Source organism: Schistocerca nitens, chromosome 1 (genome assembly GCF_023898315.1).
Source record: "Schistocerca nitens isolate TAMUIC-IGC-003100 chromosome 1, iqSchNite1.1, whole genome shotgun sequence".
In the NCBI taxonomy this organism is placed as follows: domain Eukaryota; kingdom Metazoa; phylum Arthropoda; class Insecta; order Orthoptera; family Acrididae; genus Schistocerca; species Schistocerca nitens.
In genome coordinates this window covers 1,112,754,052-1,112,772,326 of record NC_064614.1, presented here as the reverse complement: position 1 = coordinate 1,112,772,326, position 18,275 = coordinate 1,112,754,052, and the positions used below count along the sequence as shown (strand labels likewise).

Below are 18,275 nucleotides of genomic sequence, written 5' to 3'. Positions count from 1 at the left end.
CACAATAAACACAAGTTGTGACTGACTGCTGTACCTTCGTTCACCAACTGAAATAACTGTGGCAGCTGAGTACTTCCAGGTTCCAGATGGAGTCCAATTTATAAAATACTACTTCCTCATATGCATTATCTAGAAGTTACTTGAATTACTTCATACCTTTTTTTTCCCTTTATTCCTGTGCTCTACTAATTTCTATCTCCTCTATTATTCTCTCTTATTTCACATGTTTGCTTTCCTCTACTCCAACACAATTAAGCTGCTCATCATACACGGTTCCATCTGTCCCTCCTCCTTAAGAAAAAACGCTGTTTCCTCCCCTCAAGTTGTAACTGATTTTCACTTTCAAGGTTAAGTGCTCTTAACTAATGCATCACCTTATCTTTTACAAAAGCTGATGGATTACTGGAAAATCTTGGGTGGAAAATAAACTTTGGAACACGTAAAGATAATCACTCAATATGTAGGAAAGACTGAATGATACATAGGTACACAAACATGAACTGGAATGAGTAGCTCATCTTACAAAATAGTTTTTCTCAGAACACACAGATACTACACCGAGAATTTGTCAGTTTCTGAAAAAAGTCGGCTCACGGAGTGGACTTACCCGACACACTTACTGTTATGGGACAGCAGTGGTGAGGAAATGAACAAGCTGCTCCTTCCTCACATAATGGTGACACTACACGTATGTTTGCACCAAGTGATACACATATATAGCAAATGTCTGGAGGAATCATGAAAAGAGAACTCTAAAGTAGCACTTGGATCAGGACTGAATTCATCAGTTATTATAAGAAATTTACAGCTAAGTAGTACAGCATGACATTTAGATATGTAATGACTATAACAGTGCCACAGACGGTACTGTTAAGTGCCACATGCTAGTGGTTTACAGTCTTCCATTTTCTGCCAAAGCAGAACTAGGCAGCCTGACAGGAGGGGGAGGGGAGGGGGGTGATGTAAAAGTCCATATCAGGTGAAGCAGCTGATATGAACAAAAGGGGAGGGGTAGAAAGAAGCAAAAAGAAAAGGGAGTGACAAGGGCTTTGAGAGGAGGGAAAGCAAAGAAATGGGAAAGTAATATGGCACCAGTGATAGCTCACACTTCTGCAGGCATGAATGGTAGAAATTTCAAACTATGAAATAGGTTAAGAAGACAGGAGTCAATGCCAGGACAGTGGTCTCCCTTCCCTTCATTCTATCCTTTCCCCTCATAGCCACATTCTATTTCTCTGCATACATCACATTACAACCCCCACATTCACAAAGACACACTCTTTCTAGTGCTGTATTCCTCTCGTGGTTCTTACCCCCTTCCCTTTCCCACTCCCTTCCCACTGATACTCTCTTCCCCTTCCTTATTTCTTCAGCTATGTGTATGCATCTGTGTATGAATCACCTGAAAAAGAGCTTAAGTCTGTAATATGTGCTACTGTGATCCAGTTCTCATTTATATGACTATTTATGGTTCTAAACCTACACTTCACAGTGTTTACTGTAACTAATTCCAGAATTTAATGAAATTTAAAAATTCGAGTAACTGCTCCACACTTGAGCCTCCACTCAGTGAAAAGTAAGGAATTTTAGTTTGTGTATTATAGTTCACAGTATCCATTTTTCCTCTAGAAATACTCTGCAGCCAACAGTTTCTATTGTTAACTGCAAAGTCAGTAAATAATGCAATACGCCTTACATCCCAAAGTGACTCCTCCTACCAACAGAATAGTGAAGGTATATTTCACATGGTCAATGCTAGTATGCCTATTTTACAAGATCTTCAGGATTCCTGCAAACAAGACACTTTTTCATTGGGCTATCCATCTACATACCCCCCCCCCCCCCCCCCCTCTCCACCAAACTTATCTGGTACTTTCAGTTATTGCTCTTGTCATGTGGCTAAAATACAATGATGCAGAAGTTCGCATACTTTGTTTATTTTCATTCAACGAGGATGGTTTGAAAAGTTCTAGGAACAGAATAGAAAAGAAGAACTTCCATCACTGAAACTTTTTTTTTTTTTTCTCTCCAATGCAGTCTCCTTGTAGAGTAATGCACTTGGTCCAACAATGTTCCAGTGCTCTGAACCCAACTCGAAAATGAGTTTCCTCAAGGCCTGCAAAATAGTTGTCAACTCCGGCTATCAATTCTTCGATTGAGATGAACCTTCGTCTACCAAGCAAAATTTTCAGTTTTGGGAAGAGATGGAAGTTTGAAGAAGCCATATCAGGCAAATAAGGTGGTGCGGCAATAATTCATACCTTAGTACCTGTAATTTTGCCATGGCGATAGCACGTGTGTAAGCACACATTGTCTTAATGGAAGACGACTTTCTTCCTTGCTAAACCTGGCCATTTTTTTGTGATCTTTTGTTGCAATTTGTCCAGAAGGTTAATGTAGTATTCGCCCGTAATTGTTTGCCCAGTGGGAAGATAATCTACAAACAGAATCCCCTTTGCATCCCCGAACACTGATGCCATGACCCTTCCCGCCGAAGGAATTTTCTTTGCTTTCTTTGGTGGCGGAAAATCAGCATCTTTCCACTACTTTGACTATTGTTTTGTCTCTGGGGTGTAGTAATGCCCCCAAGTTTCATCTGTGGTCACAAACCGGCGCAAAAAATCTTGATTGTTTCTCCTAAAAAGGGCCAAACATTGTTCCGATACATCCATTCTTGTGCATTTTTGATCCAGCATCAAGAGTCGTGGTGCCCATCTTGCAGATAATTTTTTCATTTCTCATTCTTCAGTTAAAATGTGGTATACCCTTTCAGATGACATCTGGCAAGCGTGAGCAATTTCACACACTTTCAATAGGCAGTCCTCCTTGACCATTTTGTACACTTTTGCAATGATTTCTGGAGTAGTGACACATGTTGGCCGACCTCTGCGCAGAGAATCTAAGCTCTCCCGACCAAATTTAAATTCATTTGTCCACTTGGCAACAGTTGAATACGAAGGAGCAGAGTCCCCCAGTGTATTCTGGAAATTGGCATGAATGTTCTTTGCTTTCATACCTTTTTTTATGAAGTAATTAATCACTGCTCGAATATCAAATTTCTTCCATCTTTGCAAATCACTATGTAGGAACAACAGAGCCACATCGCCACCACAGCTCTCTTCTAAGAGCACTGACGTGGCATGTGTTTACAGGCAATAGTCCAATGAATATCACATGAACAACTTGTTGCACTAGCGCTGACTTCTCGTGGTGATTCCGAGAACTTTTCAAACCACCCTCATATTATCTCCTGTGGTATCACATTTGGGGGAAACTTTGTACATTCACAAAGAACACTTTTAGGCCAGTGAAGGGTATTCCGTACAATGTGTGAATAAAAACTCAGAGCTGTTTGAACAGCAGCCTGTACAAATGTTGCAAATTAACTCTGCCATCCCTATACACTTACTCCCAAACTGGATTTGTTAATAATAATGGAGACGTATGCATTCACTCAGTGCACACTGCATAGTGTAGTGTAACCTACTGCTTTGGTGAATTAATGTAGTGCAAAGCACCTACCGAGCCGACGAATGATTATTGCCACTGTGAAAGTCTTATTTTAGTAAGGAATTTAAGATAACATACTATGTTCAAACTTGTTTGCTTGTCTGTGCATGTACACCAGGGGAATTGATGCAGCAGCTCTACAAGGAGGAATGATAATAGTAGCCTTACTACGCTTTTCAGTACCTGCCGATTAACACACACAGTTGAGCTGTCAATTCATCTTTTGACAGGAACTGTTAAGTATGTTGTACTGAGCAAATATAATGTCAGCTCTACAAGGAGGGATGATAATAGTAGCCTTACTACGCTTTTCAGTACCTGCCGATTAACACACACAGTTGAGCTGTCAATTCATCTTTTGACAGGAACTGTTAAGTATGTTGTACTGAGCAAATATAATGTCACAGCGCACATGTGTGTAAAGTTTTACAGCACTGTAAAAGAGAAGATCAATATAATCTGATATCTGAAGACGTACCCTGCACCACTAAAGTGGATATGACCTTCAGCTTCCAGCACAGAAGAAGCTGCAGAGGTGAAGAAGTCCACATTACACGACAGACTACATGGTTATTCTGACATTTCATTTAAAATATAGAGTGTCAGAATTACTGACTAACGGGACACAGGAAAAACTATTCCTAAACCAACTCACACCAGAAACAAGAACATTTCGTGGTGGCTCAGTTCCACGGCAGGACTGAGTAAACATTTCAAGTTAGATCTTTACAAATGGATAACACTTAAAATAGTACCAAAAGATGTGTGCTATGCTGCACTTCCCAATTTCATTAGCCTTCCAGCTGAGCTGAAAAACTCCGAGATGAAAGACTTTCCCGGGTAAACTCCACTTATTCTGTAGGGGATCTTTCCAGCATTCCAGACCCTTTCGCTCTAATATGATATATTTCTGTACATTTTTCAGTGTACTGAAGCAACCGCATTGAGGTGTGTATCGTGTTAATCAAATTTAGATTTAGAATATGTAATAGGTATTGTTTTACTGCTGTGGCATTTGAATTTGGACTTGGTACCTTCGCATAAAAATATTACAAAAATGTTGAATTTCACTGTGTGTGTGTGTGTGTGTGTGTGTGTGTGTGTGTGTGTGTGTGTGAAGACTACGCACGTGCTTGCACGCAGGGAGTCAAATTATGGCTGCAGTCAAGCGGTCCCTAAAAATGATCACACCATAGTTACTTAATACACAAATTCTTAAAAATGCCTGACATACTAACTCACTCAGAGCTCATAATTAATAGTACAGCACTCAGAATGAACATTTATTTGGATCCATTCGCATATGACCATAAATATAAGTCAGTCCAGAGAATGTTAAATATTACACTTCACTAAATTTAGTAAATTTATGATTTGTTACTAAACATTACAAACTGATAACTATCATTCGTTCTTCTTCGCATTCAACATTATGACTGTGACGATAACAGAGATGTACAGGTTGAGCACAGTCTTCCCTGATTATAAAAATTTATAACCGTTTGACATAATACATTACATTTGATACCATTACAGAGGTTAGTGTTACTAGTATTTTTAAGGCCTCTTACATTAGTAAACCTCAACGTGTGCTCCCTTGGTAGCTTGGAGAATGTCGAAGCGGTGATCCACTTCCCGCCATTTGTTTCTTAACATGTGTTCTGTGACAGTACCCACAGCAGCTTGTATCCTAACCTTCAGTTTGTCAATGTCAGCAACTGGTGTGATGAAAACTCTGTCCTTGATATAGCCCCAGAAAAAAAGTCAAGGGGCATAATGTCTGGAGAGTGGGGTGGCCAGGGTGTTGGACCATTCCTTCCAATCCATCGATCCGGACATTACTCCCCTCTCCAGACATTTTGCTCCTTGACTTTTTTTTCTGGGGCTATATCACAGTCTTCGTCACAGCAGTTGCTGAACCGAGGCTAGGATACAATCTGCTGTGGGTACTGTGACAGAACACATTACGAAACACCTGGCGGGAACTGGAATACCACCTTGGCATTTTTCAACTAACCAAGGTAGCACACGTTGAGGTTTACTAACATAAATAGTCTTAAAAAAAAAACTAGTAACACTAACCTATGTAACGACATCAAATGTAAATTATTATGTCAAACAGTTATTCTGTAATAAATTGTTAGAATCTGAGCAAGACTTTGTGCACACCCTGTATATTTGTAATGCTACAACACTCAAATTTCAAATTTTCACAAAAAAAAAGGAAAAAAAGGAGCACACACATAAGAATGCATGTATCCTTAAAATGATGTATCATTTTGTATGTAACCAGCAAACTGGTACTAATTTCATAGCTCCAGATTTATCCTGCTGTATTAAGCCTAACAAAAGAATATTAGGTATGATAAAAAGACCTTGTTGCTGCTGCTGCTGTTCACTTCCACCATCATCATCTTCACCACAATCATTATCTCCATTATCTTCATCCACCACTCCTCGCTGGTCGGTCTCAAAAGTTACTGTTTCATTTTTTTCTTTCAGTTCAACATTATTAGGATCACCTAATACCAGACGAATTGGAGCACAAAGACGCTGAAATGAGACATACATTGGTTACTAAAAGAAACATGGACACTGTAAGACATTATTTACACTATATGGCTAAGTTCTCCACACACTGATTTGAAGCTATTTATTCCAAAGTAACAGCCTTGTTAGACCTCCTTTAGCCATTACTACAGTGTTTTCTCTATGGAGATGCCTTTCCATCAATTTCCAATACACTAAAGTAGAAGTCTTACTGAACTGCAGAGTTACCAAGTATTTGGGTGAATTGAGATTATACACAACCAGCATTCTAGTTTATTCCAAGTATTTTTATGGGATTCAGTCTTAACTTTGAGCTGGACAGTCCAACAAATTCAGGTCTATCTGCAACACGTTTTGGAAAGTTCCTTGATGTGCAGCAACATATAAGCTGCATATTTTCGTATTACGAAAGTACAAATTCGAATTTCACCAAACACCACATGTTACTTTCCGAAGCATTGAAATGGACATTGTGATGCGCTTTTGTAAGCAGTCATAGCTCATGTCACATGATCTCACAAGCCGATGACAGTGGATATTCAGAACATAGGACACGTGATGTAGTCAGCCAATAACAACATCACTGTTAATTAGGGCAAAAAACACAAACAGGAAAAGTTAATGGTTTAAATTAATATACATAGTGTTGCTACAGGAAAAGCAAAGCTTTCATATACAATATTTGTCGCGAAGATTAATAAGCTACAAGAGAAGCTAAACTTTCACATATAATGTTGATCCTTCTTGCGCGTTTGCACTTTAAGACACATCACACAAATGTGCCAGTAAAATGTTCAACACCAGCATAAATCTCTGATCTCCTGGGCTCGAAATTTTTCTAAATGGCTTGTCATCAAAGAGTTGATTTTTAAATGAGATTCAAACGCTCTGGGATTTAAGAAATTTTTCGTAAATTTTTGCACGTAGTTCATCTTGCGTAAAAGGAAATTTACTTTGAAAATAACGCTTTTCAAACCACAATTTGTAATATTTTCCCTCAATCTGTTAGAAATAGATTTGTTCCAGCAGCAGCTAGAGAGCACCAGGTAAAAAGCGTCCCCGTGCTTGCACAGCTATGACGACGTAGGAAACCCGTATGTTCTTATATGTAAAACATTAAAAGATTTTACATTATGTCATACAAGAAACAAGGGATCAGAGGAAACTCCAAGAGAGTTGGAATTTCTCGAACCATACTGAAATGAATAATTCGCACTAAAGTGCACATGCATATGTCCAGATTGCCAACGAAGTAGGCCTCGATCTGATATTAAGCTTTTCAGTGTAGTTATCGGGATGTAAATTTTCTTGGAGTACCAGCACTTTATTGTCCCATGTTTGGTTCTTTATTATGGCATAATGCCATACGTGCTAAAAGACGAAAACGTGCACTTGAAATTCAGTGAACAGTTGAAACTAGCCAATAGTGTGGAATTAAACACTTCATTTCAAACAAACTAGCTGCCTCAGCAGAAAAGATAAATAAAAGCCGAATTTCTTTAGAAAAGTGACAAAAATAACTTCATTGTTCTGCAAGGCGATTAATGCTTGACTGTCAGAAAGGTGGAGATTATATTACAATCTGTAACTAATAACATATTTTAGCCTTCTGTAATTATCTGAATGTATTTAAATTCACTTGACAGCTCCCAGCTACAGAAATCACTTTTTTTCTTTTCCATTTGATGAGAGAGCAGTAAACGAAGAGGAAACAGCAAAATCACCAAATGTAAACACAGATCACTATAAATCAACCTGCCCTACGCATCAGCCCTGGATCGATGATATTTTGTACTGGGGCAATACTAGATGGTTAGATGGTGGCGGCCACAATACGAGCACGAAGAGTCTCTACATTTGGTACCGAGGTTGCGTAGACAAGAGCTTTCAAATGTCCCCATAAATGAAAGTCAAGAGGGTTGACGTCAGGAGAGCGTGGAGGCCATGGAATTGGTCCGCCTCTACCAATCCATCGGTCACCGAATCTGTTGTTGAGAAGCGTATGAACACTTCGACTGAAATGTGCAGGAGCTCCATCGTGCATGAACCACATGTTGTGTCGTACTTGTAAAGGCACATGTGTTCTAGCAGCACAGGTAGAGTATCCCGTATGAAATCATGATAACGTGCTCCACTGAGCGTAGGTGGACGATGAAACTAAAATGAGCTCTAACCTGGAAATTAAGCGTTTGCAGACACACATCCACATAACATCTTTTCTTTATTTGTGTGTGAGGAATGTTTCCTGAAATTTTGGCCGTACCTTTTTGTAACACCCTATATATATAAGACACATTTCCTTTGCAATTTAAGTTTTATTCTCTCGTTCCTATTTTGTTGCTGCAGTATTATTCTGCAGTAGTGGGATACAGTAATATCCTTTGTTAGATTATCAGTTCTTACCAGTCAAAATGACAAAAAATTAACTGAAAACTAAAACAATGAAAAATTCCCAGAATTCTAAAAAATTCCCATGTTTTTCCCGGTTTTTTCCTGGATGAAAAAATTCCTGGGTCTTTCTCGGATCTCCCAGTTGTCCCAGGTTGTATACACCCTGTAATACAATTAAACCTGGCAGCAAATGAGTCATACGAGGAAAAAGGCGTAAGGACTTTCAACCAATAGATACTTGTATTCTGGTCGAACGACTCTGATTTAGCATTGTTTTCTACAGCAGCACATACAGAAGGCGTTGAATTACAGACAGACTCAATGAAAAGACGTTTAGCGTCCAGACAAAAACGTTTTTCTTCACAAGCAGAAGAAACACACACACACACACACACACACACACACACACACACACACACACACGTACTGTCTATTGCCACTTGGGCCCAACTGCGGGCTGTGCTTGCATCTTACGTGAGCAGCAACCTGAGGAGGGTGGTGAGAATAAGGAGGTATGGGGTGTGGAGGAGGAAGGATGGCAAGAAAGGGTGGGGGAAGATGTTCAGCTGCTGTAGGAGTGAGCAGGGACATGGAGGGGACAGGATACGGTTGCTAGGTGCAGAGTAGGAGGCTGTACTGGAGCAGGAGGAGGAGGAGGAGAATGGGGACAGGAGAGGCTTAGAGAAGTGGAAAAGACAGGAAGGTGTTTGTAGTGCTGGAGTGGGAGCAGGGAGGGTGGTAGATGTCAGGGACTAGCGAAGGTTGAGCCAAGGAAGGTTACAAGAACGAAGGATACGTTGAAGGGTGTAACGGAACATAATAAAGGCTTTACTTTACCGAAGTATGCGATGCCCTCCAAATTCAACCAGTTTAACGAGTATTTATGATTATAGAAAAGTTATTGTGTATGTTAACAATGATTGCACAAAATGTCTCCATAAACAGTCAACCCATTAAATTATACTGAATAACTGACCCACACAAAAGTTAATATCACTTGATCACTGATACAGCAAATGTCATCATGTAAAAACACTAAGTTTATCTTAAATAGTTAATATGAAGTACGAAAAATAGTGGCCAACTTACGTATTTTGGATCTCCTTAAATAAAAATCACCCAGTGAAACCTATTTGTTCACTAGGAGCGTTTTCACTCAGTATTCACGTAATCAATCCTATTTTAGACGAAAACCAATGTAATTCTTAATAATTCATGTTACTTACTTATTTATGCAAATTAGAAAAGTCAATTGACAAACTTCTAAAACACGGCCTTTTTGTAACAAAGAATTATTCTGTCAAGTCAACAAATCTGTCTGTCATTTTAATAACATGTTAAATTATGTCACTCGATGCAAATTAATAACTTTTCTGCACAAATTATGATAACAGATGTACATGTGACTTATAAACTATATCTCTTTTTAGTAGTTCTTTGACAATGTTATAAATACAAGCAGCGAGAAGGCAGTCGGGGGCAGTCAGAATGTCACTTTGGTGAAGTGTGTTTCTGTGTTATTGTTTGGGATGGAAAAACAATGCAAAGAACATGTAAAGGAAGTACTACTTTGTGTTGTGTTATGGTCTTTGGTGGACAGTGGAATTAAGATGGCCACCAAAGTAATAAATATTTGATGTTTACATATGTGTTGGTTTCGCTCGTTCTTTATCATCAAAAGCACATGAAAAACACGGGACCTCATGTTTTTAACCCTAGACAACCAGATTTAGAGCCAGCATCAGCATCGAGACACAGCAGCGATCCGGCAAGCAGCAGTGATTACTACAATGCATTGTAATGGCGCCAACCTAGCATCAAGTGCTAACAAGCTCCGTAAATGGGAGTGAAATAGTGTGATTACAGCAATTAGCAATATCTACGACTAGGCGGACCATTTACAAGGGGGAGACCCCACCTGAGCAATCCAGAAAATCTGGTGTCGGTAGTAAGGATCCAAATGTCACAGGCTGTGAAGCAGTCACTGAAGTGAAGCACATCATGTTGGCAGTATGTTCAGTGACAGGGTGATCCAGCTGTCTCTTGACCACTGTTTGGTGGTGGCCATTCATGCAAAACAGACAGTTTGTTAGTTTCATGCTCATGTAGAAAGCAGCACTGTGGTTGCAGCCTAATTTGTAAATCATGTGGCTGCTTTTACAGGGAGACCCACAGTTGATGGCACAGAAAATGCCTGTGGCAGGACTGTAGTAAGTGGTAGTGACAGTATGTATGGGACAGGTCTTGCATGCAGGGACCATTAGGCAAGGGGTTGGGAGCAGAGGTGGAGTAGGTTCAAATGGCTCTGAGCACTATGGGACTCAACTGCTGAGGTCATTAGTCCCCTAGAACCTAGAACTAGTTAAACCTAACTAACCTAAGGACATCACACACATCCATGCCCGAGGCAGGATTCGAACCTGCGACCGTAGCGGTCTCGCGGTTCCAGACTGCAGCACCTAGAACCGCACGGCCACTTCGGCTGGCGGTGGAGTACGGATGGACAACGATATTGTGTAAATTCGATGGGCGGATGAATACTGTTGTTGAACATATGGGGAGGATATTCTCCATTTCAAGGCATGATGAGAAGTAGTTGAAAACCTGGCAGAGAATGTGATTCAGCTGCTCCAGTCCTGGGGGTTGGCGTGGGGTTACTGAGTCCCGAAAGGAGTGCTCCTTTAGGGCTTGTAGCTGTACAGTGGCCATGTGGGAGGTGACTGGAGAGACAAGCCACAGAAGTAACTTCGGCCTGTGAAGGCCTCCGTGCGATCTTATTTTTTGGAGTGGGGATGGGAGACTACTCACCACTACAGATGCTACAACAACAGGTGGCCGGCTGTATGGAGGGGACTTTTTGGAATGGAATGGGTGGCAGCTGTCAAAGTGGAAGTATTGTTGGTGGCTGGTATGTTTGATGTGAACGGAGGTACTGATGTAGTCATCCTTAATGTGGAGGTCAAGATCCAGGAAGGTGGCTTATTGGATTGAGGAGGATCAAGTGAAGTGATTAGCACAGAACACTATGAGGTTCTGGAGGAATGGGGATAGTGTGTCCTCACCACCGGTCCAGACCACCTCTGGTTACTGCATCTGCAGTGATAAATAGTCCCTCTCAATGAATGCCAAATGTCTCACTCAGGCTTCAACAGACCCAAATTATCCTCCCAACCTTGTCCCCAAAAACAGATCTCCTGTGCCTTGTCTCTCCAGCTATTTACCACCTCCCATGTGCCCACACTCTGACCAAAAGGAAAATCTCCTCTGGTGACAGTACAACCCACGATTAGAGCAACTGAATCAAATCTTCTGCCAGGGTCTTGACCACCTCTCATCATGCCTGAAATGAGGAATATCCTCCCCCTTTCCAACAGTAGCATTCATCCGCCTACCGAACCTACACAATACCCTTGTCCATCCCTACTACATTCCTTCTCCCAATCTCTTGCCTAATGGCTCATACCTCTGCATGCAAGACTTGTCCCAGACATTCACCAACTACCACCTGCTCCAGTCCTGAAACAGGCATCTCATGTCCCATTAAACATGTGACTTACCTTCAAGAGCAACCATGTAATCTACAGACTAAGCTACACCACCATGCTGCTTTCTACGTGAGCATGACAACTAACAAGCTGTGTGTCTGCATGAATTGCCCCTGCCAAACCGTGGCCAAGAGACAGCTGGGCCACTCTGTTGCAGAACATGCTGCCCAACATGACGTGCTTCACTTCAGTGACAGTTTCACTGCCTGTGCCACCACTACCAACACAAGCTTTTCTGAACTGCACACGTGGGATCTCTCCCTACAGCATATCCTTTGTCCATGTAACCTCCCTGACCTCAACCTTCCGTAGTCACTGCCCTCTAACCCTTTCCCTGCTCCCACTCCAGCAATACACAGACCTTCTATTCCACCAATGCACCTACTTGTCTTTACCCCTTCTCTACGTGTCTCCTTTTCCTTTTCCTTTCCCCTTTCCCTTTCCCCTACCCCTTCCCCTTCCCCCTCCTCCAGCACAGCCTCTGACTGACTCTGCACCTAGCAGCACTACGCTGTCCCCACCGCATCCCTGCTCACTCCCACAGCAGCACATGATCTTCCCTAACCTGCTATCCTTTCCCCTCCCCCCTCCGTGTGCGCGCGCAAACGCCGATATGTACAATACAGCAACGTTGTTTTTGGTTAAAATTCAATAATTTTGCTAAAAACTTTGCTGCTACACGTTTCATGCACAAAGTGTCTGAAAAAATTACTTGGTATGAGCCAAAGGTTATGCTGACATCATCACAAACCTCTCTGATGGCGATTTGCTGATTTTCCAGAATCATTTTCTTTACTTATTCTACATTGTCATCAGTAACTGTCATCTTCAGTGTCTTCTCAACCCTCTTTGAAAAGTTTATACCACTCATAAACTCTAGTTTTACTCATAGTAGATTCAACAAATGCCACAGTCAACATTTTGAATGTGGTGCTGCACTTTATTCCATTTTTCAAGCGAAATTTAATGCAGATTCTTTGAGCCATAATTTTCAAAACTTAAAATTCGCAGAGCACTCAAAAACGTGTGTAACCTTTTCGACTGTCACCGATAAACTAAATATTCAAAACAGCTGAAAATGCAAACATACATCAGCAATATGCGTAGCAACACGATAAGAAAAAAAAAATTAAAGTCGGATGTACACAGCCGACAAAATTAAAAAATTCCCGTTACATTTTGATCACATCTCATATGTAAATTTTGTAGTGGAGTCAGTTTACAACAAAGGACACAAATATGAAAGAATGAATTTTCCTTGAGTTGTCTGTGTATATACATTACATTCTACAATGATTTTGATGGCAGTATTGATGCATTTCTGCATAATGTCATTAAGCAGCTTGTTCTTTCCTTGCCTGTGTGTCATTTATACCTTAGCAACCAGTCAATTCTTCACATGTTGAATTTACTTTATCTTCCTCTTTGGCTTATAAGGGCACCATAACAAGCATAATTATAATCAAAATTGGAACTGTCAGAGTTCTCATATTGTTGTTCAGTTCTCACGGCTTAGATGAAACCCACAGCACAACGTAAGTAGCAATGTCAGGGTGCCACTGCCGACAAGTCATACTATACACAGTCAAGTACGGATACAGTGCTCTCCAAACTGAGACAGTCAAAAATTTATGTCAAGGCTACTAAAAAAAAAAAAAGTCTCCCATTATTCTGGAGTAATTGCTCACAACATATATATCTTTGCCCATCTGTCAGCAGTTTCAGCCAAGAATAAAACCAGATTCTTTTTTCAGTCACTGCTGAAGCAAGTTAAAGATGTATTATGCTTTGTGTAAATAGCGTGAAATTTGCATAAGGTCACATGCTATATTACTGTTGAGGCCACAAGTTTTTTACTCTAAACAGCAAAGAATTACAATTACAACTGTAGCTACAATTACATAATGCAGTGAAGCCTGAAGTATGATAACCACATCACTGTCAATTAATTAATTAATATCAACTTATTATTCTACATAAAGTGAAGCCACTAGATATGAACATATTTGAAATGAATACAAACTGCAAGAATGGTGGAAGGTGGAGAATACTGCTCTCGTGTCTGCTAACAGATCACATTATATAAATCCCGCAACCAGCACTTTCCAACAGCAACCAGCAGCCTCCACTTGGCAATTTTAAGCAGTTTTCTTGAGGAAACACATTTACAAAATGTGATCTGGCAGCAGACTCTGTATCATATACTGAACATATCTGCCACGAAAATTTGATGATTAACCCCCCCCCCCCCTCCCCCCAATGGTAAAAAAGAATATTTTGACATGAAAACGTCTATTTCCTTGCTTTTTTAGTGTGACAAAATACAGTCCGATTTGAACTGGTAATAATTATGAGAATAACAGTAATTTTGTAAATAATGGTTAGGCCCACAAAGTATAGATTATGACTATTTGTTTTGCCTGTGGTGGCAAAGTACCAATGTTCGCACATATGCATCACTACTGCAAATTAGCTTTGTGTAAAGTTATAAGGACCTGGAACAGCAGTTGAACAGAATGGACAGTGCGTTGAAAGGAGGATATAAGAGGAACATCAACAAAAACTAAACAAGGCTACTGGAATGTAGTCAAATTAAATCAGGTGATACTGAGGGAATTAGATTAGGAAATGAGACACTTAAAGTAGTAAAGGGGTTTTGCTATTTGTGGAGCAAAATAACTGATGATAGTCGAAGTAGGGAGGATATAAAATGTAACTGGCAATGGCAAGGAAAGCGTTCCTGAAGAAGAGAAATTTGTTAACATTGAGTATAGATTTAAGTGTCAGGAAGTCATTTCTGAAAGTATTTGTATGGAGTGTAGCCATGTATGGAAGTGAAACATGGACGATAAATAGTTTGGACAAGAAGAGAATAGAAGTTTTTGAAATGTGGTGCTACAGAAGAATGCTGAAGATTAGATGGGTAGATCACATAACTAATGAGGATGTATTGAATAGAATTGGGGAGAAGATAAATTTGTGGCACAACTTGACTATAAGACGGGATCGGTTGGTAGGGCATGTTCTGCAGCATCAAGGGATCAACTATTTAGTACTGGAGGGTAAAAATCGTAGTGGGAGACCAAGAGATGAATACACAAAGCAGATTCAGGAGGATGTAGATTGCAATAGGTACTTCATAGGTACTTGGATATGAAGAAGTTTGCACTGGATAGGGTAGCATGGAGAGCTGCATCAAACCAATCTCCTGAACTGAAGACCACAACAACAACAAAGTTATAAGTTGGTGCAGTGTGGAAGTTCATTTATCTAAGACAGTGATTTGTGGTAATTGTGAAGAGCTTGTGGAGCATTATTACAACTAAAAGTTAGACAATAAAGATATTGAGTTGAATATAGATTAATATTGATATTAAATTGAAATTTACAAAATAATGAAATGTGTCATCTCATACGACTTGTAAATAGGCTCAAAATTATAGAAACTTCAAGTCAGAGGAAAGCCTACATAGGAGGAATTAAAAAAGCCTAAAAATTCCAGTGTGAAATGAAAAAACAGCAATTATGTAGCTAGATCATCTGGCTGAATGTCTACAGATCATGTGCAGGCATTGCTGACATGAAATACAGCAAACAGTGATAATGTAGACATAGATGTGATAGTGACACACGAATGTATTTTGTGACCATCAAATATTGTCGTGTTGTCAACCAACTCTGACATGTCGAGCATTACTGCTCGTACATCGATGGACGCTGCTACTGTGATGTGACTGATAATGAAATTATATATTAATACGAAAAACTTAATACGATTTTATTCCAACATTTTCACAGAGAATTTATGGCACACACAGAAGCTTTTTTGAGATTTTTTGTCCAGTTCTGTAAAATAAGGGAGTAACATACGTATGGATGGAAAGCAATAGCTCAAACCTTGTCCAACAATATGCCATCACAATGTAATTGGGAGACACAGATAGGCAATGGCGACTCATTTTAGTTCTACATGCATGTAATGAAAAACTGCACATGAAACAACACAAAAATTTCTCATACCTTAGCTTTTCTGTGGTGTTTTAACACTGCCTCGCCAAACACTTGCCAAGAATAAGTCCGAAGGATGATTGTTTCTGCGGCTATCGGTTTTGGATTTAAAGCTCCTTGGGTAATATGATGTCTTGCTTCCCTGAGCTTCTGAACTTCAATGATAACTTTTGCAGCTATATCACTGTCATATTCCTCCTTCAGGGATCCTAAATTGCTGTTGATAAAATATTGAGAGCTCAAGATGGTGTAGTCTTTTAGTATTTATTCACAACAAAGAAGAAATAGTAACTTTGGCCAACAGAGTTTGAAACACATACTCACCAGCCTTTGCAAAATAATTCAAAATGCTCTGCAATCGAAGGCTGCTCTTTCAATATCTGATCTCTAATGACAAGCCCTTTAAGAAAATCTGGATCTAGTTCAAGAGCACGAGAAATATACATCAAACAACCAATATAGTCATTCAGCACATATAAAATAGTTATTAGCCCCTCCAGGCATGGCCAATGACAAGAACTGCATCGCAGGCCCTGAAAAAAAGAAAAAAAGAAAATCACAACTTTATTATTGAGCTCACTAAAGTCAAAGAGTTGGCTATATAAGAATTTAAATGGACATAAGTATTTAGTGTCTCAGATAAAGATGACGATATGAAAAGGAAAGTTGCCACTCATCATATAGCGGAGATGCTGAGTTGCAGAGAGGCACAACAAAAAGACTGTTACAAATGGCAGACACACACACACACACACACACACACACACACACACACACACACACACACACACCCCTCACGTGCACATGACTGCAGTCTCTGGCAGCTTCATCCCTACACAACCCCAGCTCCCAACTGTTTACCTCAAGGCTCGTTTTCCTATAATACACCTAGATGCAAGACACATCCCATGCATCCTTCCACGACCACCTACTTCAGCCCAGTAACAAACATCACCCATCCCAACACAGGCAGGGCTACCTATGAAACCAATCATGTGATCTACATGGTCCGGCATAAAAAACTCCCCGATTACAAAGTAACGTGCAGCGGACAGTAGAAGGAGCAGAGTGGTGGAGGGCGCGTCGTTAAGTAGCTGCCTACGTGCCGTTTTCAGTGTACGCCATGGCGTGGTCTGGTGAACATCGTGCCTTCGTAGTGGAAGATTTTATTCAAAATGGTGAATCGCCTATTAATACTCAACGTGCTTTTCGCGTTCGCTTTGCGCTCTGACGACGGGACCCTGTTCCCGATAAGAAAACAATTTATTCTTGGGTTGCTAACTTCCGTGAGACAGGTTCCGCATTAAAAAGGAAACCACCTGGACGACCACGGACTGCAACAGGCCCCGGAAATGTTGATGCAGTTAGAGCTTCAGTTCAACAATCTCCTCTACGATCCGCTAAAAAGCATGCGGCAGCATTACGGATATCTGATTGAAGTGTGAGAAGAATCTTGCATCGAGATCTTAAAATGCATCCTTACAAAATTGTAACTACGCAGGAACTGAGTGAACGAGACTGTGGTGTCCGTGTAAGTTTGTGCCAAGACCTTCTTCGGAACATTTGTCCCAACGATATTGTGATTTTTTTCTGATGAAGCACACTTTCACCTTGCCGGAACAGTGAACAGCCAAAATTGCAGGTACTGGTGTGAACACAATCCCCAAGAACTTCATCAACGACCACTTCATAGCCCTAAAGTAACAGTATGGTGTGCTGTTTACAATTCCGGAGTGATCGGTCCTTACTTTTTCGAAGAAAATGACAGGAATTTAACCGTCAACAGTGAACGCTATTGTGCCATGCTCCGCGACTTTCTCCAACCGCAACTAAGGGAGCTTTTTGGTGAAATAGAGAACGTGTGGTTCCAGCAAGATGGTGCTACAGCCCACACAGCGCGGCAGTCACTGGCATTGGTGAAGGAAATGTTTCCTGGACATGTGATCTCGTTGCGTGGAGACATTGGCTGGCCCCCACGATCGCCGGACTTTACGCCCTGTGATTTCTTTCTTTGGGGCTATTTAAAAGCAAAAGTTTATGAACAACGTCCACAATCTTTACGAGCCCTGAAAGAAGCAATTACACAAGAGGTTGAAGCTATTCCACCTGAAATGACTCGAAGAGTAATGAATAACTTCAGGGAAAGACTCAATCAGTGTGTCGACAGTGCAGGAAGCCATTTAAGGGATGTTTTATTTAAAAAGTAAGACCATAAGAGTATTTTCTAAAATGGCATAATATGTACTTTTATTTAGTATAAATAAAATTGTT

The 18,275-nt window shown here is 40.4% G+C and overlaps 1 protein-coding gene across 1 annotated transcript in view; it reads right to left on the bottom strand.

The window, feature by feature from the left end:
• LOC126199114 (calcineurin-binding protein cabin-1-like) overlaps positions 1 to 18,275 on the bottom strand; it is a 249,429-nt gene that overhangs the window by 178,672 nt on the left and 52,482 nt on the right. The window contains exons 5-7 of the mRNA XM_049935872.1: positions 16,329 to 16,537; positions 16,017 to 16,221; positions 5,886 to 6,063 (exon numbers count right to left, since the gene is read on the bottom strand). Coding sequence (XP_049791829.1) covers positions 5,886 to 6,063; positions 16,017 to 16,221; positions 16,329 to 16,537 — 592 coding nt within the window. The remainder of the gene's footprint in view (positions 1 to 5,885; positions 6,064 to 16,016; positions 16,222 to 16,328; positions 16,538 to 18,275) is intronic.